We start from the raw sequence: 26,751 nt of genomic DNA, 5'->3' as shown, positions 1-26,751 counted from the left end.
GGGGCGCGGTGGGGCGCGGCGTCCCGGCTCTGCCATGGCTCCGCTGCGGCTGTGTCGGGGACTTTCTCTCTCTGGAGAGCGGCCGGGCCGACTCGGCCCGTCTCAGCCGCGCGCAGCCACGCTCAGTTCAGTTCTGCCCGGAGTGTCTGCAGCACGTGTAGACCGGCCCGCGACCCGCGACCGCCCCGCGAGTTCCAGCAGCTGAGTGCGTGATCGCGCCTCTGCTCGCGTGCGAGTGTGTGCGTCTGTGTGTGTGTGCAAGTGGAATTCGCCCTTCTTCATGTGCATGTGCGACGCTGCAAGATGAGGAGGCGACGATGGTTGTGGGTGGTGTTGCTAGTGGCGAGCGCGTCTCGCGTGCTGGTGGCCGCGGACGAAGGCGCCGCCGGGGAGGCGCGCGAAGGCGAAGCAGGACAAGAGGAAGGCGAAGAAGCCCCGCCGGCTCTGGGAGAAGGTACGTCAGGACGCGTCGGGCAACGGCGTGGCGCGCACGCCGCGCACGCCGCGCACGCCCCGCACGCCGCGTGCATGTTGTGAAAGCGTCACACCTCCCCGCGCCGCGTCCGCCGCGTCCGCCCGCAAGGCTGGCAGGGCCCGGCCGCCAGGTCCGCCCCGTCCGCCCCGTCCAGCCCCGCGGACCATCCTCAATGTACTCGGTACTCGCAGCCCGCCCGGTGCGGTACCCCCGGCACTCCCCGCCCCACCGCGGGTTCGGCATTCAGCATTCGGCACCGCGGGGTGCCGCCGTGCCGCCGCGGGCCACTCCGGATAGCGCCCCGCGTCTGCCTTGCCTTCTGCGACCGTCTGCGACGGGGAAGGCCCGGCCCGGCTGGGCCCGGCGTGGTGCCGGTGACATGTCGCCGCGCCGTCGCCTTTCTCCACGACGTCGCCGGGGAGCCGTTTTGAAGGTCGCCGCCGCCGAGGTTGTTGTTGTTTGGTTGTTATTGTTGTTTTGCTCGTTTTGAAATGCCGCGCGCCGAGTCCATGTCTGCCCCGCCGCCGCGCGTTTCCGCCCCTCTTGTTGTTGTTGGTTTTGATTTCTGGGCGTGCGGTAATTGGGAGCAGGATTATCGGCGCTGCCATCTCGATGCCATCTGGTGGATGCAATTTGTTGCAGTCAGGGACTGGGTGTCCGCCGTGTCCGCCGTGTCGTGCCTCGGCGTTATGTCGCTCTGTCTCTGTCGCACCTGCACTGGGCGCCTCGCGAGTGCAAGAGAGACAGAGCGACGACGACAGCGATGCGTGGAATCGGTCGAAATTGCTCTCCGAACAAGGAATCCATTAGTGGGGTTACACGCTCGGTTCGAGTCCCATTCAGCGACTGGAGCTCAAAACGCGTCTAGAGTTTTGCCCACCTCCTCCGGTCTTCTGGCCCACCGTGGAGCGGCAGCGCGTCGGAACGGGGAACGAGGGGCAAGGAACGCACCCCGAGGCGGCGCGACCAATCAGGGCGCCGCGTGCGTGATTTATTAGCGTAATGCGATGGCGGGCAGGTCGCGAAATGAAATGATTGCACGGAACGGTTTGGCGTTGGCGCGCCTCGGGGCACGTTCACGCACTTTGCCACCATCCGCCACCGCGTCGTCGTGTTTGTACACTCTCCGACCCCCACGCGGCGCGGCGCTGCAAACAGGCGGCAAACTCAAACAGCGTATGATTCACGCCTCGACCGCCAGGCAGCGCCACTCGGCGCGGCGGCACGGCACGCTGGAATTAGGTCAAATATCTTGGACACTACTTCACGTCGTCGGGCGCATAAAACGGCGCGGCTTGGAGACTCGCCACGCACAACAGCAACAAACAACGCGCGCCGACAACAACAAACAGCAGCAACAAACCAGCCTCGCGCGTGGCGGAGCGTGGCGGGCGGCGCGGCTTGTTAGCGAGGCTAACAGGTGGGGCGCGAAGCGCGAAGCGAGCGAAGGGACGACGCGCCGCGCCTCGCGCCTCGCCTCGCCCGCCTCGGGGTAACCTAAGCGGCAGGCAGGCAGGCTGCAGTGCCGGAGTGCATTGCCCGGGAAGACGAGCATTGTGCAAGCAGCGCCGTCGTCGCGGTGCGTGCAGTGCAGCCAGCGCGGCGTGCATTCGGGCCACCGATCCGACGAGACGATCCGATGCACCAGCCAGCCGCGTCGCCGCGCCGACACCACCACGCTCTGGAGTGACACGCAGCAGCCTGACTCCGGGGAGGCGTTTCGTCGCTCTGCCTCTGTCGCACGCTGAGGGGCGGTAGGGATGCGAGAGAGACAGAGCGACGAGAGGACTCTTCAGAATCAGCCCGGCGGACTTCCCTGCCACCGCGCAGTCACCGCGAGCGACAATCTGTGCCGACGCCGACGCACCGCACTGCACCGCACCTCCGCGACCCCACTGAAAGGCTTAAAGCTCGCCGAGGTCCGCCGGCTTTACGAGCGAGACTCATAATCGTTTGCCGCGGCGGACGCAGGCGGACGCTCCCCGAGGCAGGATGTGACCAATGCTGCTGCAGGTGAGCTGGCGGTGCTGGCGGTGCTGGCGGGGTCGGCGGGGCTGGCCCAGATTTGGTCAGGTTTTATAAAGGTCGCCGCGGGTCGGCTCGCCGAGCGCATCCCGGAGTGCGTGATGAATGTATGCAAACGCTTTGCACTCGCGTCGTGCCGCGTCGTGCCGCGCCGCGCCAACGCGGCCCTGGACGCCGAGCGAGCCGCCGAGCCGACGGACATGATGGAATGGGACATGACGGGCCCGCCAGCGCCGCGCCACCGCGCCTGTCGCCGGCCAAGCCTATGGGGTCGCGAAGCGCGAAGCTACCGGTATTTATTAGGTCGGCTAGCATGCCGCCAGTACCAGGCCGCCAGTACCAGGCCGGCTACTCCACTCGGGCCCATAATGTCGGCCGCGGTGGCATTTAGCACCTGCGGCCTGCGGGGAAAGGGCAGCCCGGGCCGATATGCAAACACGGGGCAAGCCGGGAGGCCGGCCATGCCACCGCCATGCCGCCGCCCGTGTCCCGAAACAGGACTCGAGTCCAACTCACCGACAGATTCCTCGCTCCAAGGGCAATCCGACGGTACCACCAACGCCGTCCTTCGAGTCCCGTCTGAGGAGCGGAAGGGCTGAAGTTGGTGCCGTGTCCGCTGTGGCTGCGGCGGCGGGTTGTGATCTGCATTAACAACAAAAACAACAACAACGCTGCTCGCGTCGAGAGAGATAGTGATAGTGAGGCGGACATTCCTGGGGCGGGAGGAGGAGCGACGAGGGACGACAAGGGAAGGAATCTGCATGCGCACCTTGGCCTACAGTGTGCCTGCAGCCAGCCTGCAGCCACATGCATGGAGGCGCGCGCATTTTCAGTTTGCCTCCGCGCTGTTTATTGCAACACTTACTGCTCCTCGTCCAGTCGGCTGGAACGGCGCGGCCGCGGCGCGTAGAATTTCCTTTTCGAGCGCCGTGCCCCCGCGAGGTACCCGCGAGGTACCCGCCAGGCCCATTACCCACTACATCCCCGAAGAGTTATCGTCCCCCGCCGCCCGCCCGAGCGAGCAGGCGACGCCGGCGACGCGACGATTAATTAAAATGTTAATAATCCCCGGACGGTCTCTTGAACGAGCTCGTAAAAGGGACGTTTCATAACATTTGCCAACTCAAGGCTGCTGTTTGCTTTTCTGTCAAATGGTTGACGAATGCCCTGCTGTTGTTGTTTTTGTTGATATTGTTATGTTTTTATTTTTTTCCTCGAACGGGTTGAGCGCACTTCCGGCGCAGACCACGGCTCCACTGCCAAGGCCCGTCTGCGTGCTGCCGCGTGCCGCGTGCCCTGGTTCTCATTTCGGCTGCCGAGTGACTGAGTCGACTGAGTGAGCGACGAGCTGCCACGGCTTGCCCCAGCCTTGTCAGGGGATCCATTACGAACTGGATGGCCCGGTCTCTATTAAATATGTCTAGCCGCCGCCAGCCGCCCGGACGGCACAGCTAGACCGGACCATCCCGCCGCCAATTTGCATAAAGTGCATACGGACCCTGTAATCAGTCCCCGCCTGTCGTTTTATTGCGATCCATTCGCACCAGTACGCACGTCCTAGTCCGGTATTATTTTTTTCTTCTTCTTCTTGAAAAATTACCCAAGGTTGATTTCCTCCGAAGATAACTGCAACCTTGTTCGCGACGCGGCACGCCACTGGAAGCACGAAGGTTTTTTTTTTCGGTGCACCTTTTGGCACCTCCCGCGGCTGATATTATTTTGGCAGGTCTTTGTAAGGCTGCGCGCCGCACGGCCTGGCCGCCGTGCCGTGCCGAGCCGCGCCGCGCCACGCCAGTCTGCATCTTTCTTTCTGGCGGACATAATAGCCTAACCTCCAGCACCTTAATGGCGCCGCAATAGTGACGCCGAATAGGCCAACTGGGCCAAGCACGCGTCCAAGGACTCGCCCTCCAGCGGCAGGCCGGGCAGGCCGCGCAGGCCGTCGCCGCGGTGCCCGTCGTCGTGATCGTCATCGTCATGCCCACCAGCAGCAGGCCAGCAGCAGGGGAATTGGACATACCCCACTCATTTGGCGAGCCAGCGCTCTGGTTTATGGAACGAACATGGCGCTCAATTTCGAGAACTGCGGCGCGGCGCGCGGCGGCCGCGCTAACTAACGCACCGCGACACTAGAAATGCCGCGAAGGGGTTGGACGTGGCCGCGGCCGGGCCGGCCGAGCTGGCCACAACGGCAGCCAATCAAAATGCCGGTAATTACACTGCGTTTCTTTCTCGCGGCCTGGAAAGACCGCAGCGACACACACACACATGCGCACACACACGCTGACTGGTCAATCGTGGTCACGGCGCGCGCTCTACTTGAGGGCACGAGATAGCGGTGACATGTGAAGTGGCCTGCTGGGCCCGCTCTCGATTGACCGCCGATACCGGTGGCGCTGCTTCACGTTCGCGAGGACCGTTCGAAGGACGAGGGACCGCGACGTCAGTGTAGCGACCTAGTCTCGCGGCCTCGCCGGGACGGCCGAGGACGGCGCCTGCAAGCCGAGCCTGGGCACGCCCGTCGAGCGCGGCAGTGCGCCGGGTTGCCTTCCCTCAGCCTGCAGGCGGCGGGGTAGGCCGGCCCGCGGTACACGGACGTGCTGCGGGAGGGCCTGGGCCGCAGGCGGCAGGGTCGGCCGTCCCGTGGTAAGGTTATGTGCCGCGGGTACGCCATCGCAGCAGGCGCTCCGCTCGACCAGTCGGTCGAACTTCTACTAGGTCGAGATGGAAAAAAAAGAGCGACTTATTGTTTTGCCTTGCCGGGCCGATGGCTGCCGGTGGCTGCCGGTGGCTGGCGACGGCGGCCTTCTTCTTAACGTCCGCTGCCCGTCGATGGGCTGGACGGGTACGTCACCGCCCTCGCTTCATGGCGGTAATCGATCCTGATTGGGGCAGTGGCGTGAGATAAATCAGTAGCGGAGCCGCCACCACGCGGTGCGCGAAAAAAAAACAAAAACAAATAAAAATACGACTTGTTTTTCTGTTACAAAAGAGTAGACACATTCTGGCCTGCCAGTGTCGTTGTCACCTTAGCGCCGGCCTGGGCAGTCACGCTGCGGCAAGCCCGGCAAGCCGCCGCGGAGTGGTACAAGCACGGCCGCTGCAGTGCAGTGGACGACGCTGGGACGCTGGACGCTCCGACATGACATGCCTGCTGCTGCTGGCATGCGAGTAGTTAGCCCGTGACAACCGCGGAGTCGCGGAGTACATCGGCGAGGCTGGAGCGCCGTGCATGGCGTGCATGGCGGGGAGGGTCGCCGGTGACCCGCGGCGGTGACGTCTGTGACGAGTGACATGGCGGCGCACCGCGTGGCGTAGGAGGCCCGCCATCCAGGGTCGCCGTGCGCCGCGCCGACGTGGACGCCGCGCTCGTCTTCTGCTTTACTTTATTTTCGAGGACAAGGATGTGCTCGCTCGGCGCCAGGCGCTTGGCCGCCGGCCGGCCCGCCCGCCCGGTGGGAGTTATGGAGTGGTCCTGAGCGTCGCGTCGCGTCGCGTCGCCGCCACTTGGTCGGTCGCCTCTTCGTGGACCTGCGGCGATAATGGCCCGGCCCGCTGGATTTGCCCGTGGCAACCGGATTCAGTGTCGCGTCGCCCCAGCCCCGCGTTATCACAACTGTCGACACTTATTATCCCCGACCGGTCCGGTCCCAGCCCAGCCCGTCCTAGCCCAAGCTCGCCTCGACGCGCTGGAGGAGACAATCCGAGATGCTGCCGGGGGGGGGGGGGGGGGCAAGGTCGTTGCGCCTGCGCCGCCACCTGCATGTGACGCGTCGTCTCGAACTGTTTCGGGGAAATTCACTCGCTGGAGGATTTCAAGGAGCACCGCAACTTTTTTCGGCTCGGACTCTGGAGCTCGCAGAAGGCTCGGCACTGCCGAGGGCTGCGCTGACTTGGAACCGTGCTTTCGCCGCTCTGTCTCTCTCGCACCTGCAGGGCGCCCCACGGTGTGAGAAAGACAGAGACGGACGAAGCTCGATGCTCATTGTTTTCGCGTGTCCGTCCGCCGGGCGGTGCCTCGGAAAACCTCTTTTGATTCGCCGCTCATTTATTTATTTAGCCGACTTTATTAGCAGTACTGGCGGAAGACGCTCGTTCGTTCTCCTCGGTTAGAAGGAAAAAAATGAAGAAAAAAATGAGTTCAGGCGCGCGCGTGACTGTGTCGGCTCTTTGAGGCGGCGCTGCAGGCGCGTTGCGCGCTGCGGAGCGCGCGAAAAAACAGAGGCTCCGAATCAGAGCGCGCGGTCCACGAACCGCGGACCACGCGAGCAGCGTCGCTGGCGACACCATCCATCAATCGACTTCGACTGACACATTCCCGTCGAAGCGTCGTTGTCGTCGGCGGCCGCGATGTTCGTGTGGGGGCCACGCGTCGCCGCCCGTGTCAGCGGCGGCGGACTGATTCCGAGCGTCGTTTTCGTCGCTCTGTCCTTCTCAGACTCATGGCGCACCCAGTTTAGGTGCGAGAGAGACAGAGCGACGTAAACGACTTTCGGAATCTGTCTGCAGCATGTGCGCGCGTCCGCCGGCTGCTCGTCCCGAAGCGCCTGCTCGGGGCCGAGGGCGAGGGGGCGGATTGCACGATTGCACCTGGCGCACACGAAGCAGTCCGCCAGCCTCCCCGACGGCCGTCGGCATCGGCGTCCCCGTTCCCTGCGAGGCGCTCCAGATTCCAAGGCGAGAACCAACGACTCTAACGACGCCGTGCCGTGCCCGATGATCTGATGACAATTCGCTCGTCGGTTTTGATCGCGGAGATACAGCGTCGCGCTGCTCATTTTCTGCATTCCGAATCGGCATTGGGGCCGCGCGGCGCAACCGTGAGTCACACGCGCGAGTCGCTGGAAGGCAGTGAGTCAGTGGCGTAGTGCCTGGCGGCCCTGTCCACCCGTTTTCGGCGACCTCGGCCGATTCCAGAAAGGACGGCGCGTCCTGCGCGCGAAGCCGAGCGCGAGCGGTGCCTTGATGCCGGTGGTGACTCAAACGCGCGGCGACACCACGCCACTGCAAGCGGCAGACCGCGGCAGACGCCTCACCCGCCGGCACGCCAGTTCAGGCACCGTAGGCGTCCTGCATTCCCGCCGTCGCCTTCTTCGCTCTGTCTCTCTCGCACCCTCAGGGAACGCCCCGAGAGTGCGAGAGAGACAGAGCGGCGAAAACGACTCTCGGAGTGCTGCAGGCGTGACCCCCTCCACCTGCCGTGACGCGCCGACGTGCCGATGATCGGACGAGGGAGATATTCAATCCTCAAACTTACCGACTCGCTCGCCTTCCTCTCGCCTTGGTGGTGTGGAAGACGAAGATGCGCGGGCATTGCCTCTGTCTGTCTCTACCAGTGCTCCGAGCGTGCCCGTGTCCCCGCTTTGCTGCCCAGCCCAGGGACTTCCCCTTTACTTTTCACGTGACGGTCCGAGCGAGGGTCCGAGTGCCGCCCGGCCGGCCATCGGTGTGCGGTTCTCATGACTTGCATATGCATAAGGAGCGTTCTCTCGCGCCGACCGACTGTACGTCTCAGTCTCTGACCCTTGGGCCCCGTGGGCCCCTTGGGGCTACGGCTGATCTTTGCGTCGTCGGACTAGTCGCGGACGAGTCGGCCTGTCTCTCTCGCGGCCCGCGAGTGCGAGAGAGACAGGGCACTGCTCGGCCTGCCTGCAGGAGGTGCACGGCCGCGCTGCCGCCGAGCGAGGCGAGGCGAGGCGAGCGTGTTCAGCGGGCGGGGCGTAGTTGGCGTAGTTGTAGCAGTGCGGTAGCGCCGAGCCGACACGGTGCACCGCGGTGACGCCGACACGGCCAGCACGCCGCGCGCCGCGCCCCGCCAGAGTCCTCCGCAATTTGCATTATTTGCGCTCATTTCTGGAACACAATGGAGCCGTGCGTCTCGTCTCGGCCAGTCCCGGCACGGCGACGTCGAGACCCTTCCGTCTAATGAGATGCTAATGCCCCACGTGGCGCACCAACACCAACACAGCGCGCTGAGTAACGATCGCAATAAAGGTGCAATCGGTATCGACACATTCGTCGCCCCGTCTCTCTCGCACCCCCTTGCGAGAGTGGGACGCCCGCGAAGTGCGAGAGAGACGGCGGAGCGTAATTACAAGGCGGCGCTCGGCACTGGACAAATAGACGGCGACCCCTCACCCTGGCGGTGCCAGTGGCGGTGCCAGCGCCGCCGCCATTGGGACACGCCGCGTCCTACGCCATGGCGCGCCACCGCGGCCCACATGACCACCTCGGGGCGCCGATTTCTACTACTCTCAATTCGCCAGTCTACTCTGGAAACAATGACGCCGTGGTGGGCCGCGTGGACGTTGACCTAGAGCTCGGCGTCGAGGCCCCGGCGGCGGCGGCGTCGGCTTTCGCGGGGCGGCGTCGGGCGTCGCCGCGCAGGGCGAGCTCATTACAGAGGAGATCTGATAAGCCGAGCCGGACTGACATCTAGGCCCGCCGCCATGACCGCATTGTCATGGTCGTGGTGGGCCAGCTTCAGCACGCCCGCCCAAACCATGACGAGTTCGATGGTCGCCGCCGAGGGGCGCCGCGGCCGCGCGCCGACCGCCGCCACCGACCGCACCAGCGAGCAGAGAGCGTGCGTGCGCGCTCACATGTGCATGCACGCGCAGTGTGCGTGCATTACCCTTTGTACGTTTTCGGAGTGTGTGAACCCGACATAAAATCCGTACTCACCGCAGTGCAGTGTGTGTGTGCGCGTGTATGTATGGGTACCGCCACTAGTCTTTGCCTGCCGCTACACTTTGTAGGTCAAGGCCCCGCCCCGCCCCGCCCCGCCAAAGCACATTCCTCCACATTCATACCGCGCGTGCAGCCCGTGCAGTCCCATGGCCGCGCGGGGCTTTAATCAGAGCGCAGGCAGAGTTCTCCGAGGAGGGGCGGCTCCAGGCCAGCGCGGTGAGCATCGGCCGGTGACGCAACCGCGCCGCGTTCGAAAACCCTCTCCCGTCTCCGCCACTGCCATCGGCAGGGGGCGTTCCCATCGCGGACGAGAGCAACTCCCGCGCCCGCGTCAGTGGCTTCTTCGAACGGAAGCGCGCCATCCTTGAAACCGACAAGTCTTCGGCGCATCCGGTCCGTCGGTGTGGTTCCGCGTGGCCCGCGGCGGGCCGGGCGGGCCGCTCTGCTCCCACACCGGGGCGCCCGCCCGACGGCCGGAACAACTCGACATTGTATCGTACACGGTTAGCCGGTGAGCGGGTCCTTAATTCAATCCGGACAGAACGAATGCGCAGCCCGGCGCAGCCGCACAGAGACGCCGAGCCATAAATTTGTTCCTTGTCGGTGGCGCGGCCGCGGCCGGCCCGGTCCCCGGTAGTCGGCGACGCCGCCGCACGCCCACTTCGTAAAACCCGAACGGCCGACCCGAAACCGAACAGCCCGAACGGCCCAGCAGATAAAGCCCGAGTTATTAGCGCGGCCGGTACGGCACGGCGCGCCGCGGCGCGAGAGGCTTCTTCTCCTCCTCCTCTCCGATTAGCACCGGCTTTTCTCTTTTACCTCGTTTTTCTCCTTCGCCGCCGTCGGCACCGTCGGCGCGCCGCGCGGTCGGCGCTGATTCGCACGGAACTCTATCCAGCATCGCGGCCATCACGCCGCCTAATGGGTAGTCGGGCAATGCTAGCTCAGTATGGGGGATGACGGGGGAAAAGAGCCGCCGGCTGCCGTCTTTCGCTCTGTCTCTCTCGCACTCGTGGAGCGTGCCGCGTGCACATGCGAGAGGGACGGAATCAGCCTGCTGGACCGGCCCGGCCCGGCCTGGGCCTTTCATTGCAACCTTTCACTGAGACCGACGGACCGACCACGCGGCCGGCAGGCCATGGGCAGGCCAGCAGACGGCGCGCCAAATAGGGGGTCGCGGTGAGTTTGGATTGTGGATGCCCACTGGCTCCACAATAAACCACCCACGGCCGTTGTTGTGGGGCTGTGGGGCCTAGGCGAAGAGCGTGGGGAAAATAGAACGCTCTGGTTTCTGTTGGTTGGAGCTGGGCCTATGCCTCAGACGTCACCTAACCTCACCAAACCTAAGCTAGCCTAACCTAACCTGGTCGCTGACTGATGTCTTTCGCGGAGTGTACGAGGAACCGAAGGCGAGGACGACTTCCGGTGGCGGTATCAGTCCCACCGGTTTATAAGAGCACAGACTTGCCTTCGCATGTTAGTCGCCGCGGCATGGCGGCCTGGCGGCGCGGGGCTGCAGAAAATTAATCTCACACCCGTGCGCGCCGCGCGCCGCGCTCCGCACGCACAGTCGCACACGCATCACACACGTGCCGGTCACGCCCGCGCGCCGGAGACCGATTCCGCACGGCGCGTCTGCGCTCCGTCTCTCTCGCACCCGCAGGTCTACGCGAGACGCCCCGCGAGTGCGAGAGAGACAGCAGTCGGCGGAGCATCCGTGAATGGCGATAAATGCGCGTCGAGTTTCTAGGCTAGCCTGTAGGCTGCTCTAGGGACGCATGGAGTTGACATTTATGCTTTGGAGGGCGCCGCGCCGCGGCAGTGCCAAGCCTGGCCAGGCCGTGCGTGTTCGAGGGGCGCTAAATCATCTGCGTGACCCATCTATCTACGTTAGTTGCGCCTGGATGCAACCCCAGCGGCCGGCCGGACACTGCAAAAAGTTACATGCATTCAGTTACACGGTCGCGCGAAAATGGAAACGGAAATAACGGTGCTAGCGGGTGACGCGCTAGACGACGTACGCCCCGCCATCGACAGGCCCGGCCCCCGCGGCCCACGGCGCCTCGCCGGTCGCCCGGGCAGCCAGCCCCAGCCGTCAGCGCCCAACGACCGGAAAATAATAATGTGACAGGTGCAAAGCGGCGGGCTAGGCCGGCCCGCCTGCCCGGCGTGGTCACCGCGAAGGCAACGGAGGCGGGCCGACACTGCAGCACGCCGACAAGGCCGTCGCCCTCGCCGCCAAAGTGGTTTTTGGACCACGTCGCGGTGGCTTGGCGGCCGCGTTGGTTTCAGAAGCAGGCGCCATCCGTTTACAGACACGTCGCCGTCGCCGTGGGTCTTTCTGCTTGGCGGCAATGGCTTGACTCGGTGCGCGGCAAAAGTCTCCGCGGACTCAACCCGGATGTCGTTGGCGGCGTGGCCGCGGCGTGGCCGGCCGATGCGTGCCGCGCTGCAGTTAGGTCCGGCCCGCGCTCATCCCCCCCCCCCTCTCTCTCTCTCGCACGCCGGGCCGCGGTGCCGCGGTGCGGTGGTGTCAGGCAATGATGTCAGCTTGCGGGGAGGCTTCGCGCTCCGCGCCTTGCCCCGCGCCATGGATGCCCGCCTGGACTTGGAGGCCGCGCGCGGCCTTCGCAGCCCCCAGCCACGCCGGCCGAGTCGGCCCCTCCCCCTTCGCCTCCAGCCACTCCAGCAGACTCCAGGAGGAGGAGGGCCGGGCTCCAGGAGACGAGCACGGTCTCATTTACGCGTTCATCGTTTTACTGCGCTTAGCCCACTGCTTAGCCTAGCCCACTTCTGGACGGCCCCACTTTAGGCAGACAGACGGACAGACGGGCACGTCTGCGGGAACCAATCGGATCTCTCCCATCCGAATCGGCACGGCGAGTGACGTCACCCATTCACACGGCCGGGTTACGTTCGCCGCCTCGCGTGCCCCCCCCCCCCCCGCCTCCGTGGCCCGCTCCATTTACCCCCACCCCGCCCCGCCCCCTCCGTGATATTCGCACGTCAATGTGCACGGCGACCGAGCCAAAGCAAAGCCAGCCTGCAAAAAGAACAAGCTTTCTTCCTGAGAATTATCGCTGTACGAAAAAAGAGACAATAAACGGTGCGTTTGAGAGAGGAAAACTGTTGCACCACTCGGTGGCAAGGGGCGCGCTGGCACGCTGCATCCTTGACCTGTCAAGTGCTCCCGCCGTTCCTGCCGCTCCTGCCGCTCTGCCATCGGCCGGCGAAAATTGACACGTCCAGCCTTGGCATCTGGGCACCGCCGGGCACCCGTTCCCGTTTTCGTTACGTAACGGCGGCCGGGCTGCTCCACGCGGTCTACGCGTTGACTGGTGCGAGGGCCGACCGCGCCGTCGGTGCGAAAGCAATGCGAGGACGTCCCAGACTGATTGCTGTCCCTTCCTTGTTGCAGATGACCGCAAGTTCAGCTACACGGAGAAGCAGCGCTACGACGGCTGGTTCAACAACCTGGCGCACCCCAACTGGGGGTCCGTGGGTAAGTGTCCTTCATGCCGCTGCACTTGAACCCCTGCGCCTCGCGGCTCGCGCGCGAGGAGGTCATCGATTGGCTAGTTCGCCACGCTGCCGTCGTTGCCATGCGGTGGATGCGGCATGACGGAAACCCGCGCGTATCCACTTCTTCCATTTCTCTACATTTTATTATTTTTTTCCAAAGCCAAATGACGGGAAATCTTTTGCGTTTGGCGGCGGCGCGACTTGGCTCGTCTGCGCGATGACGTGGCTCTGTCCAGAGTTTCGCCCCGGGCCGACACACCGACACACCGCAGCACTGACCGCAGGGACCACAGCCAGGGCCCAGGAGGCCGGCGCTGGAGGTCCTTTCGTATTTTCAGTATTTTTTGTTTTTTCGTAGGGAGGAGGGTGGGGACGGTGGAGGGGAGGGCGGGCCCAGAGCATTGAAGCAATAATTCGGAAAACGCTAATTGGGGAGTCGTGACGAGAGCGAGAGAGACGAGACCAGCATGAGCCATTGCCGCGGTCAAGCCGAAGCGACGCCCGGGACGGGCATTGTGTCCCAAGGCCCCGGAGCCCCGGAGGTCCGGCGGGCTTGGTCGCCCCGTCTCTCTCGCTCTCCAGGGGCGTCCCGTTGGGTGCGAGGGAGACAGGGCGACGGCGCGCCGTTCGGTAACAGGCCCTGCCGGTCCTTGGCGCGCCCTTGTGCGCCTTTTGCAGCGCAAGGCCGGCAGTAATGGCGGGACTAATGAATCGGCCGCACCTCCAAATGATTCCAGAGATAATTAATAAACTCGAAAGCGGTTTCCGAAAGCGGTGCCGTTTTCGTGTTCTCGCCCGGCCTGTCATGTCGCCGTGTTGGCCGTGTTGCCGTGCCGGGCCGTGCCGTGGTGGGCGGTCTCGTTCGCCCGGAGTCGTAGTGGCAAGTAGTTTGGCGGGGCCACTGATCGGCGATCGCGCACCGCGCGCCACCGCGGGTCGGGGACCACGACGACGTGGCCGCACTTCCGGGCCGGATTGCGCAGTGTAGTGGCGGCCGACTTTTATTTTCACGCGGAATTCAATTCATTTCCCGTCCGAAAGTGTCTGTTGTTCGCGGCTGCCGATACGAGAAGGACGGCCGTCCGTCAATGTGACTCACTCCGAACCTCAACAAGGCGGCAGGAAAGTTTCCGGAGCACGTCGCGGATGCATGGCCACGCCCAGGGCTCAGCGACGATGACGCCCTGGCCGTGGCGAGCCGCGCCGGACCCAGCCGGGCCGAGGGGCCACAAATCAAAAGGCGTCCCGCCAAAAAGTCGTGCCAATAGAGGGCCGCGGCGTGATTAGAAGGCGGTCACACGCGCGCTCTCACACACACACACGCACTGTCTCTCACACACATGCGCGCTTAAAGAGACAGGAAGGCTGCTCCGACCGCCGAAAGTCGGCCTTGCGTCCGATCCATTGTCTCTGTCAACCTGTCCGGCCAACACATCATGTTGCGATACAAGTAGTCCGGGGCCCTTGGCCTCGGCCCGGCTGGGCCCGGCAGTGCTGGCCCGCGCCGCGAATGCGAGACTGTACCGCACGCCGACGGGGACCACGGAGACGGAGGAACGGCCCGGAGACGTACAGTGTACAGTCGCAGTCGCCCGCACTAGCAAATCTGTTTTATGGCCGAGGATTTGGACACGGTTCTACTGCCGGCGTTTCCCATGGGCGCGGGGCGTTCCACTTCGCGGGGCGTTCCAACCGCGGGGTGTTCCAAACCGCGGGGCGTTCCAATCCGCGGGGCATTGCATCGGGGCGGGGCGTGGCCCGGAGTGGCGCCGCGCCCACGGGCCTCAGGCTCAGGCTTCACACATTGTGCCATCGCAGCACAGCGGAGCGCGGCGGCGCGGCCCGTCCGACTGAATGCCTCTAATGCTTCAATGCAAATCGGACGGGACGGACAGAAACGAGACTGGACGTCTGGGCCGCCAAGGCTCGCGCCAAGGCGCCTCCATGTCCAAGGCCAGTCCGAGTCCGGCCGGCCAGGACCACTTATGTCGTCCAGATGTGCATCGGCTGCGCGCGGCCCGCGGCGCCGGGCGGAGAAGACGCGTTCTTAGAGAACGCCTCCCACAAGCCCGGAAAAAAACTGTCGCGACGCCGGGCTTCGAAGCCAGGCCTTTTACGCGCGGTGCGCCGTCACCTGGCTGCCGGTAGCCGGCGCGGCGCCGCGAGACGGCCAGACGGCCAGACGGGAACTGATCCGCTTGTCGACCCGCAATTAAAGTTGGAGTCGCGGTGCGTCGCGTCGCTGGCGGTGCATCCAGCGCCAGCGTGCGCCAGCGTGCGCCTGCCCCGCGGCCAGGAGGCGGAGGAGGCGGGCAAGGCCGCGACGCACCGCGACGGCCCGCCGCGGAGAAGCATGCACGCCCAACTCGGCTGGCTCGCCGCGCCGACCCGACCAGGTCCTGCCTCCATGATGCTCTTCTTCACCGTCTCCCTTGTGTTACAGAGAGCCGGCTGACGCGCAAGGCACCGTCCGCCTACAGCGATGGCGTGTACATGCTGGCCGGCATGCATCGGCCGTCGCCGCGACGCCTCAGCCAGGTGTTCATGCGCGGCCAGGACGGCCAGGCGTCGGCGCGCAACCGCACCGCGCTGCTGGCCTTCTTCGGCCAGGTGGTGAGCTCCGAGGTGGTGATGGCCAGCGAGAGCGGCTGCCCCATCGAGATGCACCGCATCGAGGTGGACCGCTGCGACGAGATGTACGACAAGGAGTGCAAGGGTGGCCGCTTCATCCCCTTCCACCGCGCCAGCTACGACCGCAGCACCGGCATCAGCCCCAACAGCCCCCGCGAGCAGGTCAGTCATTTCACCATTATGCCCAGGCTTCCCGCCTTCCCTGTCGGAATCTTCCTCCAGTCAACGCGCTCCAGTCCGCCAGGGCCAGGCTCCGCGCGTGAGACCGCCCCGCCTGGCATTGCCGTGCCGGCCCGGCCCGGCCGGGATGACACAGCGGCCTGCCCGTTGGGCGCCGCCGGGGCACTGGCGGCGGTACTGCGGGGGTGGGGAGATAATGATTCGGTCCCGAACACGGATGCGATCGCCTTTTGTTCGGCCGAGCTCCGAGTTTACAATTACAAGTGCGAAACGTGACGGCCGCGGGGCAAGCCGGCAAGGCAAGCCGGCAAGCCGCGAGTCGCGGGGGCCTTCCCGGGAGGGAATACAGTCGGTGCGGCGCGGCCAGTGCTTTCGCCGCCAGCCGCCAGCCGCCGGGCGAGTGGCTTCCTTCCTCCGGATTCAATAAAAGCTTTCCGCGCCGCGTCGTGCCGTGCCGCGCCCCGCCACGGCAAAGAGGCGTCGTTTGCGCCGAAACCAGGCCGAATGACTCGCCGTTCGCGGGCCAGGGGCCAGGCAGGGACCGCCCGGAAGCCGCGTATTTATTTTCAAAAAACACTAAATTGGTGACGCCATTGACGGCCGAGCCCTGAACGAAACGACGCGCGGAAAATCCGCCGATTGCTCCCTGCACTGCAAGTGCAATGAGGAAGACGCGCCGGTTAGAACGAAATCGTTGATCCCCGCGCTTCAGTCATAATCGTCATAATGCACGCCGTTGGTAATGAATGGTAATGATAACCGTGGCGAGTTCCCCGGTCGTTACTCGGCCGAGGCAAGGCGTGTCTCGACGCTCCAGGCGTTCGCGCGCCGTTAAAAAAAAATCTGTTATTTTGCTTCTGCGCGGCGTCGCGGCGGCGCGGCGGGGTGGCGGGCTGGGTGCTTGCAGTTTTATACGGCTTTATTAACGACTTATTTAGTTTACGAGCGCCGCCCTTCGCGGCCACCGCAACTCCTTCGCTAACGGGATTAAGCAGCGAAAGGCAGACGACGAAAATAGAGACATGCGGACTGGGCAGGATTACGCGCGAGTCTCATGCAACACGGCCGGCGTCTACAGCAGCGTCTCTCAACCTTTCTCGGCTCGCGACCCCAAATTTGAAGCCAAAAATTTCCGCGACCCCCAGGAAAAATTTCGCGACCCCACGGGACCCCTCCTTTAACATGCCACGGCGTCTGATCCGAGGCGGGCATTTTGCTCCCTCAACGGGCAGTTGGTCTTTGGACCTTCCTTTAGCATGCCTTTGTTACGGAGTGCAATTATGAGTCTTAGTTTGGGAGCAGTATTGTCTCAAAGTTGGCCAAAACGCTCAGAAATGTCTGTAAAAATTCGTGTTTTGGGCCGATTTTAAGCAGCCACAGCGTCTGATCTGAGGTGGGCATTTTGCTCCCTCAACGGGCAGTTGGTCTTTGGACCTTCCTTTAGCATGCCTCTGTTACGGAGTGCAATTATCAGTCTTAGTTTGGGAGCAGTATTGTCTCAAAGTTGGCCGAAACGCTCAGAAATGTCTATGAAAAATCGTGTTTTGGACCGATTTTAAGCAGCCACAGCGTCTGATCCAAGGCGGGCATTTTGCTCCCTCAACGGGCAATTGGTCTTTGGACCTTCCTTTAGCATGCCTTTGTTACGGAGTGCGATTGTCAGTCTTAGTTTGGGAGCAGTATTGTCTCAAAGTCGATCAAAACGGTCGCAAGTGTCTTTGAAAAATCGTTGTGACTATTTTGATCGACTTTGAGACAATACTGCTCCCAAACTAAGACTGATAATCGCACTCCGTAACAAAGGCATGCTAAAGGAAGGTCCAAAGACCAATTGCCCGTTGAGGGAGCAAAATGCCCGCCTCGGATCAGACGCAGTGGCTGCTTAAAATCGGCCCAAAACACGATTTTTCATAGACATTTCTGAGCGTTTCGGCCAACTTTGAGACAATACTGCTCTCAAACTAAGACTGATAATTGCACTCCGTAACAAAGGCATACTAAAGGAAGGTCCAAAGACCAATTGCCCGTTGAGGGAGCAAAATGCCCGCCTCGGATCAGACGCTGTGGCTGCTTAAAATCGGCCCAAAACACGATTTTTCAAAGACACTGCTGACCGTTTCGGCCAACTTTGAGACAATACTGCTCCCAAACTAAGACTGATAATCGCACTCCGTAACAGAGTCATGCTAAAGGAAGGTCCAAAGACCAACTGCCCGTTGAGGGAGCAAAATGCCCGCCTCGGATCAGACACAGTGGCTGCTTAAAATCGGCCCAAAACACGATTTTTCATAGACATTTCTGAGCGTTTTGGCCAACTTTGAGACAATACTGCTCCCAAACTAAGACTGATAATTGCACTCCGTAACAAAGGCATGCTAAAGGAAGGTCCAAAGACCAGTTGCCCGTTGAGGGAGCAAAATGCCCGCCTCGGATCAGACGCCGTGGCATGTTAAAGGAGGGGTCCCGTGGGGTCGCGAAATTTTTCCTGGGGGTCGCGGAAATTTTTGGCTTCAAATTTGGGGTCGCGAGCCGAGAAAGGTTGAGAACCGCTGGTCTAGTGCACGCTAAAAAACAGCCTTCTGCAAAAAAAGGCCAAAAAAACAAAAACATTAAAAACAAAAAAGTTTTTAATAAATCTCGCTATTAGGAAGATAGTGCGTAAAAAAAATAAAATCATCGAGCTAATTTTTTTTTTTCATTTTCTAGCTGAACCGCGCCACCTCCTGGATCGACGGCAGCTTCGTGTACTCGACGTCGGAGGCGTGGGCGTCGGCGCTGCGCTCCTTCAAGAACGGCACGCTCAAGACGGAGGCGGGCGGCCGCCTGCCCGTGCGCAACACCATGCGGGTGCCCTTGTTCAACTCGCCGGCGCCGCACGTGCTGCGCACCGGCAGCCCCGAGCGCCTGTTCCTGCTGGGCGACCCGCGCACCAACCAGAACCCCGCGCTGCTGTCCTTCGGCATCCTCTTCCACCGCTGGCACAACGTGCAGGCCGCCAGGGTGCAGCGCCAGCACCCCACCTGGCCCGACGAGGAGGTGTTCGAGCGCGCGCGCCGCCTCGTCGTCGCGTCCATGCAGGTGAGCAGCGAAGCAGCGATACCCCGCGCCGGCGGAAGTCTCCACAGGCAGGGGGTAACCGCGACCACCGCCTCTCTTGCAGAACGTCATCATGTACGAGTACCTCCCCGCCTTCCTGGGCCAGCCCATGCCCGGCTACGAGGGCTACAAGGCCGACGTGCACCCGGGGGTGAGCCACGCCTTCCAGAGCGCCGCCTTCAGGTTCGGCCACACCCTCATCCCGCCGGGCATCTACCGGCGCGACGGCAAGTGCCAGTTCAGAACCACCAACAGCGGCTTCCCCGCGCTGCGGCTGTGCTCCACCTGGTGGGACTCCAACGTGAGTAGATACCCCGCGCCGCGTTGCATGGAGTATCTCCGCGGCCGCGCCATGACCTTTCTCTCTCTCTCTCCCGCAGGACGTGTTCGCGGACTCGACGGTCGAGGAGCTGCTACGCGGTATGGCGTCGCAGATCGCGGAGCGGGAAGACCCCGTGCTGTGCTCGGACATCCGCGAGAAGCTGTTCGGGCCCATGGAGTTCTCCCGCCAGGACCTCGGCGCGCTCAACATCATGCGCGGCAGGGACAACGGGCTGTCGGACTACAACACCGTCCGCAAGTACTTCCACCTGCCCAGGATCAAGGAGTGGTCCGAGATCAACCCCAAGCTGTTCGCACAGCGGCCCGAGCTGCTGCAGCAGGTGGCCTCCATGTACAACAACCAGGTGGACGACGTGGACCTCTACATCGGCGGCATGCTCGAGTCGGTGGACGGCCCGGGCGAGCTGTTCAGCGCCATCATCAAGGAGCAGTTCTTGCGCATCCGGGACTCGGATAGGTTCTGGTTCGAGAACACGGAGAACGGGTAAGTTGCTGCGAGTACGAATGCCCGGGTTGTCCGTCCGAAGCCCCCGTGGCTACGGCTGTCCCGCTCAACAGCGGTGCGTGCGGGTTGCCTACCCGCCGCTCGTAAGGCGCTTTGTTCCTGGTGCACGCCTGGAGCCGCGAGCCCAGGCCACTGGGAAATTTTTCGACGGTGCGCCCCTTTGTCCTCAGGATCTTCACGGAGGACGAGATCGCCGAGCTGCGCAAGATCCGCATGTGGGACATCGTGGTGAACGCGACGGACGTGCAGCCCGGCGAGGTGCAGCGCGACGTGTTCTTCTTCAAGGACGGCGACCCCTGCCCGCAGCCGCAGCAGCTCAACCCCTCGCTGCTGGAGCCCTGCCAGTTCCTCAAGGGCTACGACTACTTCGAGGCACGTCCTCCACTAGTGCGGCGTGGATTTGAACTGTTTCCGTTTTCCGTCGCTGATTGTATTGTTTGTTGATTGCCTGCAGGGCAGCGAGCTGGCCTACATCTACGCCTGCGTGTTCCTGGGCTTCGTGCCGCTGGTGTGCGCCGCGGCGGGCTACGGCGTCGTCAAGCTGCAGAACCGGCGTCGGCGGCGCCTCAAGATGCGCCAGGAGCAGCTCAAGACCAGCACCACCGGCAAGCCCAACGTGGACAAGATGTCGGTGTGCGAGTGGCTGCACGCCAACCACAAGCGCCTCGTGAAGGTGCGCTTCGGGCCCGAGGTGGCCATGCACACGGTGGACCGCAAGGGCGACAAGCTGCGCACCATCAGCTTCTCCAACATCGACTCCCTGACGGTGGAGGAGTCGGTGTGCACGGGGCTGCGCGGCTCGGGCGGCTCGGGCCGCGGCAAGAAGCCGCTGGTGCTGGTGCGGGTGCCGCGCGACCACGACCTGGTGCTGGAGTTCGACTCGCTGGCCTCACGCCGCAAGTTCGTCTCCAAGCTGGAGGCCTTCCTGGCGCTGCAGAAGAAGCACCTGGTGACGGTGCAGGGCACGCGCGAGCAGATGCTGGCCAACGCCGAGACGCGCGAGCGCCGCCAGAAGCGCCTCGAGCACTTCTTCCGCGAGGCGTACGGCCTCACCTTCGGCATCAAGCCGGGCGAGAAGCGGCGCCGCTTCCAGGAGACGGGCGAGAACGGCGAGGTGGTCACCGTCATGAGGACCTCCTTGTCCAAGAGCGAGTTCGCGAGCGCGCTCGGCATGCGGCCCGACGCCGTCTTCGTGCGCATGATGTTCAACATCGTGGACAAGGACGGCGACGGCCGCATCTCGTTCCAAGAGTTCCTGGACACGGTGGTGCTCTTCTCGCGCGGCAAGACGGAGGACAAGCTGCGCATCGTGTTCGACATGTGCGACAACGACAGGAACGGCGTCATCGACAAGGGCGAGCTGTCCGAGATGCTGCGCTCCCTCGTCGACATCGCCAGGACCAACAGCCTGTCGGACCAGCAGGTCACCGAGCTCATCGACGGCATGTTCCAGGTGAGCACTGCAACTTTTCAACGACCCCAGCACGGCAGGCTGAGCGGTGGAACGGGGACCAGCCGTTTTAAAATGTATCTTTTGCGCTTTTCAGGACGCCGGGCTGCAGCACAAGGACTACCTCACGTACAACGACTTCAAGCTCATGATGAAGGAGTACAAGGGTGACTTTGTGGCAATCGGCTTGGACTGTAAGGGCGCCAAGCAGAACTTCCTCGACACTTCCACCAACGTGGCACGGTACGCTGCATGAAGTTCCTGGTGCCATGTTTGCCCACCTCCGGGAGTAAAAAGGCTAAAAGTATACCTCCGCCTCCTCGTCCCCAGAATGACCAGCTTCCACATCGAGCCGATGCACGACGAGCGGCGCCACTGGCTGCTGCGCAAGTGGGACTGCATCACCACCTTCCTGGAGGAGAACCGCCAGAACATCTTCTACCTGCTGCTCTTCTACGTCATCACCATCGCCCTGTTCGTGGAGCGGTTCATTCGTGAGTACCCTGTCGGCCCTTTCCCTGCCAGCGCGGACGACGGACGTGTGGACTTTGACTTTGCTCTGCCCCCAGACTACTCGTTCCTGGCCGAGCACACCGACCTGCGCCACATCATGGGCGTGGGCATCGCCATCACCCGCGGCTCGGCGGCGTCGCTGTCCTTCTGCTACTCGCTGCTGCTGCTCACCATGTCGCGCAACCTGCTGACCAAGCTCAAGGAGTTCTCCATCCAGCAGTACATCCCCCTGGACGCGCACATCCAGTTCCACAAGATCGCGGCGTGCACGGCGCTGTTCTTCTCGCTGCTGCACACGGTCGGCCACATCGTCAACTTCTACCACGTGTCCACGCAGCCCATCGACCACCTGCACTGCCTCACCAGCGAGGTGCACTTCCCCTCGGACTACAGGCCGAGCATCACCTTCTGGCTCTTCCAGACCGTCACAGGTGCGTGCTCGCGCTGCAACCTAACCTAGCCTAACCTAACCTAACCTTATCTAACCTAGCATCGAGGGGAACCTCTTGCGCGCTGTCTCTTACCCGCCTTGTTCGTTCGCAGGTCTGACAGGGGTGATGCTGTTCGTGATCATGATCATCATCTTCGTGTTCGCGCACCCCATCATCCGCAAGAAGGCGTACAAGTTCTTCTGGTCGGCGCACAGCCTGTACGTGCTGCTGTACGCGCTGTGCCTCATCCACGGCCTGGCCAGGCTCACCGGCGTGCCGCGCTTCTGGATCTTCTTCATCGGCCCCGGCATCGTGTACACGCTCGACAAGGTAGGTCCTCGTCGGTGGCGACGCGAGTTCAAATACCCTCGAAATCACTTCTTAACAATTTTTTGTCAGGTCGTGAGCCTGCGCACCAAGTACATGGCGCTGGACGTGATCGAGACCGAGCTGCTGCCGTCCGACGTGATCAAGGTCAAGTTCTACCGGCCGCCCAACTTCAAGTACCTGTCGGGGCAGTGGGTGCGCCTGGCGTGCACCGCCTTCCGCGCCGAGGAGTTCCACTCCTTCACGCTCACGTCCGCGCCGCACGAGAACTTCCTCTCGTGCCACATCAAGGCGCAGGGCCCGTGGACCTGGAAGCTGCGGAACTACTTCGACCCCTGCAACTTCAACCCGGAGGAGGACCATCCAAAGGCACGCACCCATCCCATCAACCCATTCCCACTCCCCTTCATTTTAATTTAATTTCAATGAAGTAATTTTAATTTTCTTTTTCGGCTCGTAGATTCGATTAGAGGGGCCGTTCGGCGGCGGCAACCAGGACTGGTACAAGTTCGAGGTGGCGGTGATGGTGGGCGGCGGCATCGGGGTGACACCCTACGCGTCCATCCTCAACGACCTCGTCTTCGGAACGTCCACCAACCGATACTCAGGCGTCGCCTGCAAAAAGGTGCGAGTGTGGTTCACTTCGCGGCGGGAACCCCAAACTTGCAGCTTGTCTAAACCGTGCCTTCCCTTGCCACCGCTCGCAGGTGTACTTCCTGTGGATCTGCCCGTCGCACCGACACTTCGAGTGGTTCATCGAAGTGCTGCGCGACGTGGAGCGCAAGGACGTGACCAACGTCCTCGAGATCCACATCTTCATCACGCAGTTCTTCCACAAGTTCGATTTGAGAACGACCATGCTGGTGAGTCCAAGAGCGCCTGCGAACCGGGCGGTAGGCAACCCGGCGCACGCCCCTGCTTTGCAGCCCCGCCATTACCATTACCATTACGGGCTAGACCACCACTGATCGTATGCCGTTTCGGGCCGAGAGTCGAACCAGCAGATGCCTTAATTTGTGAATCTGCTGTTTCAGTACATCTGCGAGAACCACTTCCAGAGGTTATCAAAGACCAGCATGTTCACCGGGCTCAAGGCCGTGAACCACTTCGGCCGGCCGGACATGTCCTCGTTCCTCAAGTTCGTCCAGAAGAAGCACAGTTATGTGAGTAGTTTCATTGTTCTCGCTTTGTTATTGGTATCTGGTAATGTATTTCCTGCTCTAAACGCATGGGGGCTGTTTTGATTTATTTTTTTAGGTGAGCAAAATAGGAGTGTTCAGCTGTGGCCCTCGTCCACTCACTAAGAGCATCATGGCAGCCTGTGAGGAGGTCAACAAGGGACGCAAGTTACCATACTTCATCCACCACTTCGAGAATTTCGGGTGAACTCCGTTCTCGGATAGTTTTAGATGCAATTGGCTGTGAAGCACCAGGTGCATGCCTGGGCTACCGTACCTGGGTCGCGCCCTTATGTTGTATTTTCTTTTAAATTTGGGAAGTGAGTGTTCAGTTTAAATTTACAGGTTGTTTGCATGTTGTGGAACATGTTTGGAACTGGCCTTCTTTTATGAGGCCAAACTTTAAGTTATTAATTCATTCTGTAACAAAAATTGTTTATACTTGTTTAGCTTATGCCATGAAATTGCGTGGTAAGGAAAAGCTGTTCATGTTGTGCTTGTCACACAGAAAAGGGGGAATTCCTCGCACCTAGCTTGCCTAGGCTTCTGTTCCTATGAGGACGAGCAGGCTATCCTGCGCGACATGGGGTGGATTGGGCTTTGGCCATATGTCATGTGTGTCCCCCCGGATACTCGAACTGAGCTAATAAGTAACTTTGTGATGCGGAGTAGTCCACGGACCTCACGAGACGCCACGGTACGAAGCTGTACTGCCCGATGGGGAGGGGGAGGCAATCCGCGTCAGGTGTCAAAGCCTAGTACAGCAATCGTTCTTTAAAAACCTCTTTTCAGAGATTGCAATTGCCTTATTTATTTTTGATGGGGATAAAATCACTTGAACTCCCACCCAAAATGTGCCATGAGGTACACCAAGTGTCACCTCTTTATCGATGCCCTCAAAGGAATGATATGATTAATCTGTAAATCAGACTCTGCTGGTCGAAAGGTCCAATTACATGTGACATGTGAACCACGTTCTATGTGCGGGCACATAGACATTGTGTATATCTTGCTATTTTTATACTTTGCTAATTGGCTTCTGTTTTCTATAGTATTGAGCCAAGGTGTATTGAGACCATTGAGAGAATATTGAGCAAGATGAATGTGTTCCTATTTCTAAATAATGCACTAGAAAACGGCAGGTGTGATATTTTGGTGCTGAGAAATGTATTATTCTTCTTTTTTTTTTCAGAAATAAAATAATTTTATAACTACAGAGATATTTTTTTGTCTGTACCCATGCGTCTTGGGGCTTTTTCAGCCTCTAGCGAAAAACTGGAATAATTTGAGCATGCGCTGGAAAGGTAGGCAACCCATCGTCCACAGAGTAGCAGCTCCGCATTGATCCAACCCTACGAGGCCTTCCCCAAAGTGAGAAAGCAGGGTGAGAAGCCCCAATCTTATCAAATTTTCTTTCCCAATGGCAATGGTTCTTTCCACACATATTTTTTCTGATATTTGATTGGTTGTAAAAGAGAAACAAAAGAAGAACAGCTTTGAGACATGAAAGCCTACATGTTATTGCCAATTGTTTATTACTGATATAAAACAGAAAACTCTTCATTTAGCTTTGCTCACAATATCAAATATTTCATTCACCACATGTTTGACTGGGCGTGTTGAATCCACTTCCAGTATCTGAGGCTCATACATTCGGCGGTATGCTTCATTTATACTGCAAGAAAAAATAAAATAAGTTAAAGAAATGTCATAAAAATGAAAGTGAAGCAAAAGTGAGATTTAACATCAAAAAGAGACTCACACTTTTCTAAAGTTAGCTTCTTTGGCAAGTCGGTCTTCTTCAGCAGTCGCTGTCTGCCGTCTAGAGATTCTCTTCATGCGTTCAGCTTCAGTAACTTGAAGGAAGATAACCTTCTCTGGATAAGGCTTCAAATCTTTGGGCCACTGATAAATTTGATCCCCAGCAGGTGGGAGCATAGCCACATCATCAACTTCACCTGCCAAAGCATAGGCAGCAGTGCTGTGCCAGAACCTGAACATAATAGACAAAGGCTTAGCATTCATCAAGAACAAAGACTTTTGCATCAGTTAGGAAACTGTTATTATCTGTATCAACCTACCTGTCTAAAATAACAGGTTTTTCTTCCAATAATTCATTTATTTCCAATGCAGCAGCATAGTTAGTGAGGCTGTAATAAGCTCTCCTTATATGGTTTGGTTGCTGGTCAAAGAAAGGCCGAAGGGCAGCAAATTGAGGACCTGGAGTGGACATTTTAACGCCTCCTAAGCGCTTTGAAAGTAAATGCGTAACAGTAGTTTTTCCTGCAAGAATAAACACAACTTACACTAATGACTAAATAAAATTCATGACTCAATATTGACAAAAATTGCACGACGTACCACTGGCGTCGAGACCCTCCACAACTATTAAAGGGTGTCGATTATGAAGTTCACTAAGTTTCTTCTCAGGATCATAACCTTTCAAGAACAATGTGACAGCTTCTTGTACTTCAGGTATTGAGGCAAGCTAAATATAGAGGGATTGGAGTCAATGCATAAAACTCAGCCTTATAGCACATATACTGTCCAGCTTACCTCTTCAGATCTGAAGACTTGCAGTACCTCCTCAAGAGAATGATAAATACCCCATTTCCTCATAATTTTTCCTTTTGAAAAAAATAATAAAAAAAATAGTACAGAAATGCTTATTATTAAAACAATCCTTTCGAGGTTATGGAACGAAAAGAGGAAGTCAGCTAAAGAAATAAGAAACACTGAGGAGATCTTGGTCTAATTTCCAGAGTAAACTCCTGTTGCACAACTGCAGGTAGATAGAGGGAAAAGGGGAATACTGTTGTTGTCAATGGGACCTCCCCAAAAAAATTTAGCGGCATCAGCTTCTGGTCAGTTTCACCACTACAACCGCATGAACAACATGACAACGTGCATGACTCGCGCGACAGTAGTTTCACCTGGTTGAAATCTTTGGTAGGAAAGGAAAAGGTTGCAGATCGAGGTATATTTGAATGCTGCGTCTTTGTTAGGGCTTTCCTTCAAAACGGTTTTCGAGGTTTCAAAAAAGTATTGTGGTTGGCTACTCTGGGTGTCGAATGGGAGGCCTACCCTGCCGGCGGCGAAGCGCTGGCTGGGCAGATAGGCGTTTGTAACTGCTCACCATTCATATTTCAGTGTAGCTTTTGGGGCATTCCAAATTTTTTTTCCAGTCTTTTACTAAGCTTTTTGTGCAACAGGGACACTTTGTCTGTGGATGGCTGTGCTTCACCTCATGTAGCTGGGGGATTTTAAATTTTAGACTTTGTGTACAGATGGCTGTTGATTATTATTGGCACGATTGAAAGCCGTTTCACAGCTGCGATGTCTGTAGAAGGTGCTTGAGTTAGATTTAAATGTCTGATGGAGATGTT

General features: G+C 60.1%; 2 protein-coding genes across 2 annotated transcripts; one reads left to right on the top strand and one right to left on the bottom strand.

Annotated features, from left to right (window-relative positions):
* The first annotated feature begins 62 nt into the window (after positions 1–62).
* On the top strand, positions 63–24,581 carry LOC117640823 (dual oxidase). Its single transcript, XM_034377746.1, has 17 exons — positions 63–454; positions 12,609–12,692; positions 15,156–15,505; positions 18,230–18,601; positions 18,684–18,920; positions 19,000–19,445; positions 19,637–19,838; positions 19,921–20,919; positions 21,014–21,159; positions 21,247–21,410; positions 21,486–21,860; positions 21,973–22,190; positions 22,260–22,556; positions 22,648–22,812; positions 22,895–23,050; positions 23,222–23,350; positions 23,445–24,581. Exons 1-17 carry the CDS (start codon positions 304–306, stop codon positions 23,571–23,573), a joined length of 4,620 nt encoding a protein of 1,539 aa, XP_034233637.1. The 5' UTR covers positions 63–303; the 3' UTR covers positions 23,574–24,581.
* A 279-nt stretch (positions 24,582–24,860) lies between these two features.
* Positions 24,861–26,702, bottom strand: LOC117639502 (UMP-CMP kinase 2, mitochondrial-like). Its single transcript, XM_034375232.1, has 5 exons — positions 25,922–26,702; positions 25,727–25,853; positions 25,447–25,648; positions 25,128–25,358; positions 24,861–25,040 (listed from the first exon to the last, which is right to left on the bottom strand). The coding sequence occupies exons 1-5, from the start codon at positions 25,982–25,984 to the stop codon at positions 24,926–24,928; spliced, it is 738 nt and encodes a 245-aa protein (XP_034231123.1). The 5' UTR covers positions 25,985–26,702; the 3' UTR covers positions 24,861–24,925.
* Positions 26,703–26,751: the final 49 nt, after the last annotated feature.

The sequence above is a fragment of the Thrips palmi genome, unplaced genomic scaffold (genome assembly GCF_012932325.1).
Source record: "Thrips palmi isolate BJ-2018 unplaced genomic scaffold, TpBJ-2018v1 HiC_scaffold_1, whole genome shotgun sequence".
Classification (NCBI taxonomy): Eukaryota; Metazoa; Arthropoda; class Insecta; order Thysanoptera; family Thripidae; genus Thrips; species Thrips palmi.
Note: the sequence above shows the minus strand (reverse complement) of the source record. Positions and strands in the feature narration are given on the sequence as shown.

What these genes read in the sequence shown, in the direction of transcription:
- LOC117640823 (XM_034377746.1), top strand. Translation starts at nt 304, where the DNA reads ATGAGGAGGCGACGATGGTTGTGGGTGGTGTTGCTAGTGGCGAGCGCG. An exon ending in ATTTGAGAACGACCATGCTG is followed by an intron (nt 23,051 to 23,221) that starts GTGAGTCCAAGA and finishes CTGCTGTTTCAG; the next exon opens with TACATCTGCGAGAACCACTT. An exon ending in TCCAGAAGAAGCACAGTTAT is followed by an intron (nt 23,351 to 23,444) that starts GTGAGTAGTTTC and finishes TTATTTTTTTAG; the next exon opens with GTGAGCAAAATAGGAGTGTT.
- LOC117639502 (XM_034375232.1), bottom strand. Translation starts at nt 25,984, where the DNA reads ATGAGGAAATGGGGTATTTATCATTCTCTTGAGGAGGTACTGCAAGTC. An exon ending in GGAGGGTCTCGACGCCAGTG is followed by an intron (nt 25,649 to 25,726) that starts GTACGTCGTGCA and finishes TTATTCTTGCAG; the next exon opens with GAAAAACTACTGTTACGCAT. An exon ending in AAACCTGTTATTTTAGACAG is followed by an intron (nt 25,359 to 25,446) that starts GTAGGTTGATAC and finishes TATTATGTTCAG; the next exon opens with GTTCTGGCACAGCACTGCTG.